Consider the following 7484-nt stretch of genomic DNA (forward strand, 5'->3'; position numbering starts at 1 on the left):
TAGGTGTAATTAAAGTAAAAATGTTCCTAATAAAGTACTCGGTGAGTGTGCTGTGCTGATGGAAACTTTGTGGTCTACTTCACTCTGATGGCAAGGTTCAGTATGAGTGAGGTTTAGATTCACCAGGACTGGTTATAATCAAGCCTGGCTGTGTTCAACCAGCTGATTCTAACTATCAATTACACTTGGTTAATTGGCTGATTGAGTAACTAAGGGGGCAATTACTTTTTCACACGGCTGATATGGGTGTTGGTGGACAGCTTTTTAAAATTGAATTAATTAAATAATAATTTAAAAAATGTGTTTCGTGTTTACCCGGCTTCCCTTTGTCTAAAGATGTGAAACCGTTCAGTGTGAATATGCAGTAATAGAGGACGTCAGTAGGAGGACAAACTTCTTCATTACACTGTGTGTTCCTCTCAGGTGATAAAGTGCTGTTGTGTGCTTGTGTACATGCTGTGTGTACTCCTACATCTTATCTGGGCTGCCATTGGCTGGTCAGAGCAGTTGTCTGGCAGTCGACAGGTTCAATCCCACCCTGGGTGTGTCGGAAGTGACCCTGAACAGGACACCTAACCCCCAAATGCTCCTGACGAGCTGGTTGGTGCCAATCACTGTTGGTGTGTGAGAGTGTGTATGAATGGGTGAATGATGGGCATCAAGTACAGTGCTTTGGATAAAGGCGCTATATAAATGCAGACATTTACCATTTATTGGCCACCTTATCTTGGATATTGTTTCTTTAGCACGCCATTGGTTTAAATTAAAGTGCAACAGATGCTGTAAAAAAATTCTAAACCTCCCCCAAACACTTGAACCAGGAAATTACATGACATTAATTGAATTTGGCAGACGCTTTTATCCAAAGCGACTTACAGTTGATTAGATCAAGGGCCTTGCTCAAGGACCCAGCAGCTGCGTGGATCTTATCCCTGGAACAATGCGGGTCCCAGTCATGTACCTTAACCACTACGCTTCAGGCCTGTATACAGGTCAACCAATTAACTTTGTACTCCATCAATAGCTGCACTGTACTTTTTTTTTTTTTGAGTATAACAAAACATTTACAAATGACATTTTATTCTGCTGAAGTAAAAAAAAAAAAAAAAAAAGAATGTTGATGTTACTCATTTTCTTTCTCTTTTGATTGTGAAACACGTTGTGAGCTATATGATTTAATATGAGCCATACTGATTTGTTCAGGACAAACGTACAGAATACAGACATGAGCGAGTCACACTCAGCAGCCGGCAGCTGCTCTCTGAAATCAGCCTTGGGTGTGGAGCGCCTGTTTGAAATTCAGATGGTAATTTGAGCCGATCGAATGGCAGGGGCCTGTGCTGCCCTCCGCCCATCCGCTCCTACCGTGCGCTGCACCACCAGATTTCACTAATTACCTCATTATCGGAACCAAGCAGGTAAAATAACGAGTGAAATCAGGTGGAGTAGCGCAGGGAGGGAGCAAATACCGGCAGACACTGCAGCCCACAGGACGTGGAGTTGAGTCGCGCTACATTAGCGCTTAGCGACCCTGGTCCTGGGCAGTTGCTGGGTCTGCAGGTTTTTTGTTTTCACCTTAAAATCAGCGCCCTGTTGAGACGCAGTTAACCAGGTGAGGTGAGTTAACTGTGTAATAAACCGCTCTAATTGATTCATCGAGTGCAGAGTAACAGCAGAAACCCAGCAGACCCTGTCGCTCCCCGGGACCAGCGCTGCCCTGAAGAGTGCAGTGATTTTACGAGTTGTCCAACAGACCTTTTCTAGAAACTGGGGGTGTATCACAAAGCAGGATTACTCGCTAGTTAATTAGTTTGTTGGGTAACTGCACTGAGTGAAACCTGGACCAGCTCTTTTTCCACTTCACTCCATGTTCCATATTTGGGAGGGTTCTGAGTTTTTACTTTTAGAAAACAGGTGAGGTGAGTTAACTGTGTAATCAGCTGTTTTAATTCATCAACAAAGTGCTGAGTAACGACGAAAGCCATCACACCTTGCGGCTCTCTAGGACCAGGGATGCCGACCTTTGGTAAAGAGCAGGGATCATCAAATCAGGGTCCTCGAGGTCTGAGAACTACTGGGTTTCCACCCTCCCTTTACCTGGGAGTCTGGTGTACCGACTAATAACAATAACTGCTCAGTTCATTACCTGGGAGAAAAGAAAAGCAGGGCGGTGTTTGAATTCCAGGGCCAGATTTGATGATCCCTGGTGTAGAGGACAAAACGGCTGGAGAGGGAAGAATCTGAAGGGGAGGCTTTTTAGCTGGAATTCAGCTACTAAACACCTGCAGATGTTTACAGTAAACACGAGCAGGGAGGGAGGGGAGGGGAAATTAAAGAAAAAAAGCAATTATGTTCTCTTAACTCCACCCCTGGCCTGCCCCACCCCTGCTCTCTCTCTCCCCCCCCCCCTATCAGGTGTGCCCCCCTCCCCCACATGCCTGAGAGCGAGAGACTGGAGACTAGTAACGAGAGCAGGAGAGGCGGCTCTATTGTGAGAGGGAAACAAAACCGTGGCGAGGAAAGAAGGGATGAACACCAGGGAAAAGGGAAAGAGAGAGGGAGAGGAACAGACAGAGGAACAGGACTGAGAGTGCAGAGACTGGTTTGGCAGGTTTCTCTTTCTCTCACACACACACACGAAGAGGCAGGAAGAGGGAACTGAAACTCAGCTGGGGAGCGCTTCTGGAAAGAGAGTGAGTGAGTGAGTGAGTGAGTGTGAGAGAGAGAGAGGGAGAGGCAGTTCCTCCAGGTGACTCCTCAGGCGCAGAACCACTAAACCACAGCCGGAGAAAGGGAGCCCGAAATGGCAGAGGAGGAGGGCGAGTTTTACGGAAAGCACGGTAACTTCTCTCTTTTCGCTGCGTTATCTCGGTGAGATAAACACTGGGCGTGTGTGCGTGCGTGCGTGCGTGCGTGCGTGTGTGTGCGCACGCTGCTCCTGTCCCAGCTGACACAGGGAAGTACGCGCAGGCTGGGAGAGCCAGCTCCGAGCCGGGCTCTCCGCGGGTCAGACTGGATCTGGAGGTGAGCGTGGAGCTAGCGCTTCAGAGCGTTTGGTGTTGTGCGTGACTCACCTGAGCTTCTCCCTAACGCACAGCAGGAGCCTGTTTGGCAAGGGTGTGGGCTCAACTTCAGCCCCGGCGATCAAACGGGTGGAAGAGAACATGTCAAAACATTGTGGCGGTGCGGTTTTAAGTGTTTTTGAGCGAAGAGTACGTGGGCTTTAATCGCATGAAAGCCGATACTCTCCACTCGAGTAGGCTAGCACTGTTCTCAGTTCAAGTTAAAGGGATGTTTTGGTGGTGACCTTATTCCGGCTGATCGTTCCAGCTAGTGAAGGCTAACTGAAATGTTTTTAAGTTTAACTGAATAAAGCGCTTTTCTGCTGGTGCTGTGCCTCCTCTTGACCTTGTGTTTGAGTCAGGGATTAGATTGGAGCACTGGGTGTTCGCTTAAAATCAAACGCAGACAAACGCAGGCCTTACAGACAAACACAGACCCTACAGACAAACACAGAAACACAGGCCTGACATGACTCAGTGGGACTCCACTACTCGTGTGTGTTGGTGGAGGTCTGTTTCCTGCTGTGGGTCCCATGTTAAAAACATGCTCTGGACCGACATGCTGTTGTTTATGTTCTAACGGAAAAGGGTAGGGGTCTGTTGGCTGCCGGTGTCTCTCATCTTTACCTGCTCATCGGTCCTTTTGTGGAAGTTTATTAATCAGCCTTTTAATTTCTTGGATGTAAAATCGACCAAAGAATTCTGAAAAAGCGTTTGTCTATATTGTTTTAAATCTAATTCTTCTGTAATCTTCAAAGCATATCAAACTAGGCCTTGGTGAATGTTTTACTTTCTATTAGTCAGTTATATGTCTAGAAGTAACTTTAGTCTCATCTGAAGACTGAAAAAGTAATATGGACAGACTGTTTTCTTAGCCAATAGGCTGCTTGTCCTGCATAGTGGTTAAGGTACATGACTGGGACCCGCAAGGTCGGTGGTTCGATCCCCGGTGTAGCCACAATAAGATCCGCACATAGTCTAATCAACTGTACCTCACTCTGGATTAGAGCGTCTGCCAAATGGCATTAATGTAATGTAATTTCCCATAGTCCTCCTCTCCCGGCTAAGCACATGAGAGCAATTTAGTCTGTTTAAAAACAGTTTTCTTAGTCCCAGTGTTTCTGCTGTGTGCAGCACACTCCCTATCAGAGGATAACTATGATTAACAATATTCTTTTTCCCAGTCTCTAGGTTAAAAATGTTTGGAGATATTGCCTAGGTTTGGCAGGCACACACACCCTGGGTGCCTAAAAAGACCATTGTGGTGGTATGCATGTAGTCCAAATATCAAAGCTCTGAGTGATTGCTACAGTAATGCTATATTCATTTTATTCCTGTCATCACCTGGGGCCAGTTTCCTGTGACTATTTAGCCTGCTGTGAAATCCACCTGTGCCAGAATGGAAAATTTTACTGAAATCCACCTGTGCCAGAATGGAAAATTTAACTGGTGTAGCTGGGCATGAGCTGGTTAACCAGCATGGTCAAACTGGTCATAAAGCTGGTCTAGCTGGGTATGAGCTGGTAAACTAGCTAGTGCTGGAAGCTTGTCTGAGCTGGTAGCTGGTCAACCATGTCAATATTTGAACTGGTCAACCAGCAGTTTAAAAGTCTAGCATGAGCTTTTTTTTCAGCAGGGTACACAAGGTTTGAGTGTGTGTGTGTGTGTGTGTGTGTGTGTGTATATGTATGTGTGTATACATAGTATGGTGTGCGTGTGTCTGTACATAAGAGTGTATGTGTGTTTATGTGTGAGTGCGCACGCATATGTGCGTGTGTGTGTACGTGTGTGTGTTGAGCATTCATGGGTGTGTGCACTTTGAGCATGCGGTGTAAACATTGAACAAAGGGGGTCAAAATCCAGCCAGCACCAAACTCAAATAATTCCCATGCTGAGATTAGTGCCTCTACCTCAGGCCAAACAAACAAGGCTGAGAAGTTAACATATTACTGAAATAATTACAGAGATGCAGAACCCGGACTGTACTTTGAAAATGTTTTATAGTGCTTTTCATGTCCTGCCTGTGTTTGGCTGTCTTGCCTCTAGGGCGACGTTCAGATTACAGGCTAAAGTGGCCCAGTTTGCCTACATGTGGCACAGCTGCGATTTACGTATTTATTTATGTATTTATTTTCTGAGCTGTGCTAACACAAAAATCAGATCTTTTCAGATCTGTCAGATTTGACCCACTTCTATATGTGTTACTGGGTCGGATACATATCCGGTCCTTGCCCATGTGAAAACTCATGTGCGGTTTTTTAACACCACACTTCACTGCGCAGCTGTCGAAATCACTCACCTGGCCTTCTTCTGCCGTCCCCTCCTCATCCTCAACAGCTGCTGAAGCATTATCCGCTACAAATAATCTCAGACAAAGGTTGACCAATCGTCTGGTCTAAACTTGCACCGCTATTTCATTTGTTTCCAGGATGGACTCTCACAAGTATTACGTTTTTGTTGTTAACGCGCGCACGCAGGTTATTTCACGATGTATATTCACATTTACATCAGATAGCAGTAATTTACAAACATACATGCGAGTCGTCAATGCAAAAAAAAATTGAGCATTGAGGTGAATTTAGCATCATGTTAATTTAGCCGAGGTACACAGACAAAGTTATCACAGGACGCTATGAACGTTGTCTGCTGAAGCGCTGCATAAGAAAACCATATTACAAAATTCGTAATCGTTAAATTTTTGCATTACGTTTTGCATAAAGATGACTAATGTCCAACCATACCGGCGTGTTGCTGCCTTCTGGTGGCCGATCGTAGTTTTAAGCGGTTTTATTTTTGGAATGCAGACCGCATTCTCGGACACGGTGCAGGAATTTTCCCCGTTGTCAGGTGTGTCTTCCGTTGTCAAGAGGCTCTCGTTTTGGCGCCAACTATGCTTGAATGGAATGTTGTTGTGCATGACGCACTTAAACCGTTAGCAATAGCTACCTGGCGAGGCTAGTTGTATTGAAAATGCTGCACAAACAGTGAATAACGCTAACGAGTAGCCTAATTTAATGTTGCAATACAGATGTAGATTTTAGAGCGCATTATATTAGAGGCATTTAGCAAGTGACTGTTTGCGTGCGCTAAGGTTTGACGAACCCTTTTGTCTTTGCCCAGGGGAGCCACGGAAATATGATCCTACTTTCAAGGGCCCCATTCACAACAGGTGAGCTGATCATTATCTACAATGAGCAGGGAATGTGTGTGTTACATTTTATTACTCAATGGTCACTCCGTGATGTCTGTCTCTGTTCTGTTTGACTGACAGGGGCTGCACTGACATCATCTGCTGCATCCTCTTCATTATCGCCGTACTGGGCTACTTCGCGGTGGGAATTCTGGGTAAGATAAATTACAGATTATATATTTTTTCATGCGCTGTTGATTTGGTATATTTCCAAGGATATAACAGCACTGCTCCGGCTGAGATTTGATCCCACAACCTCCTGAGTTAGACGCCTAGAAGCGAAACCCTTATATTAGGCTACATTGTACCGTTCTACAGTACATTACATTCATTTGTCCAAAGCGACAATACAATCAGTGTACTCCAATGGTCATTTGGAACGACTCAGAACACGCGTCAGACAAGGTACACTTTTCATAAAGTATCATGACCAAAGTGTCCTCATCCCTGTTTCTTTACATTATCTCGAGAGGTTGCAAGTTCTATTCCTAGGTGCGGCACTCTTGTTGCACCAATTATTCTAACCTAAATGATTTCAGGAAACATCCAGTGGTGGATTGCATGTAGCCTGAAATGAAAGATCTGTAGGTTTCTCCTGATAAGAGCGTCTGCTGAAAGCCTGATTGTAATGCGTGTGCTTATTTGTGGTGTGAGAACGTGGGATAATGGTTCTGTAATGTAACCCCCAGCATGGTCACAGGGTGACCCCCGGAAAGTGATCTACCCCACGGACAGCAGGGGCCGCTTCTGTGGGCAGGCGGGTACCGAGCTGGAGTAAGTACAGGTTCTGTTACCCCCTTGTGTGTTTGGGTTGATACCAGCCCCTGTGTTTTATACTGTGTGCGTGTGTGTGCGTGTGCGTGTGTGCGTGTGCGTGTGTGCGTGTGCGTGTGTGCGTGTGTGTGTGTGTGCATGTGTGTGTAAATGGTAAATGGCAGGAATTTAGATGGCGCCTTTATCCAAAGCGCTGTACAATTGATGCTTCTCCATTCACCCATTCATACACACACTCACACGGCGATTGGCTGCCATGCAAGGCTCCGACCAGCTTTTCAGGAGCATTTTGGGGGGTTAGGTGTCTTGCTCAGGACACCACCTGTGTGTGTGTGTGTGTGTGTGTGTGTGTGTGTGTGTGTGTGTTGGCCTGTAGCGTAATGGTTAAGTTAAATGACGCAAGGTCGGTGGTTCTAATCCCGGTGTAGCCACAATAAGATCCACACAGCCGTTGGGCC

The 7484-nt window shown here is 45.8% G+C and overlaps 1 protein-coding gene across 1 annotated transcript in view; it reads left to right on the top strand.

The window, feature by feature from the left end:
* Positions 1–2415: 2415 nt before the first annotated feature.
* The window catches only part of LOC133114576 (choline transporter-like protein 2), a 22627-nt gene continuing 17558 nt past the window's right edge, over positions 2416–7484 (top strand). The window contains 4 exon segments of the mRNA XM_061224083.1: positions 2416–2840; positions 6183–6231; positions 6334–6407; positions 6942–7026. Of these exon segments, the coding sequence (XP_061080067.1) occupies positions 2804–2840; positions 6183–6231; positions 6334–6407; positions 6942–7026 (245 nt within the window). The 5' untranslated portion in view covers positions 2416–2803.

The sequence above is a fragment of the Conger conger genome, chromosome 16 (assembly GCF_963514075.1).
Source record: "Conger conger chromosome 16, fConCon1.1, whole genome shotgun sequence".
NCBI classification, from domain to species: domain Eukaryota; kingdom Metazoa; phylum Chordata; class Actinopteri; order Anguilliformes; family Congridae; genus Conger; species Conger conger.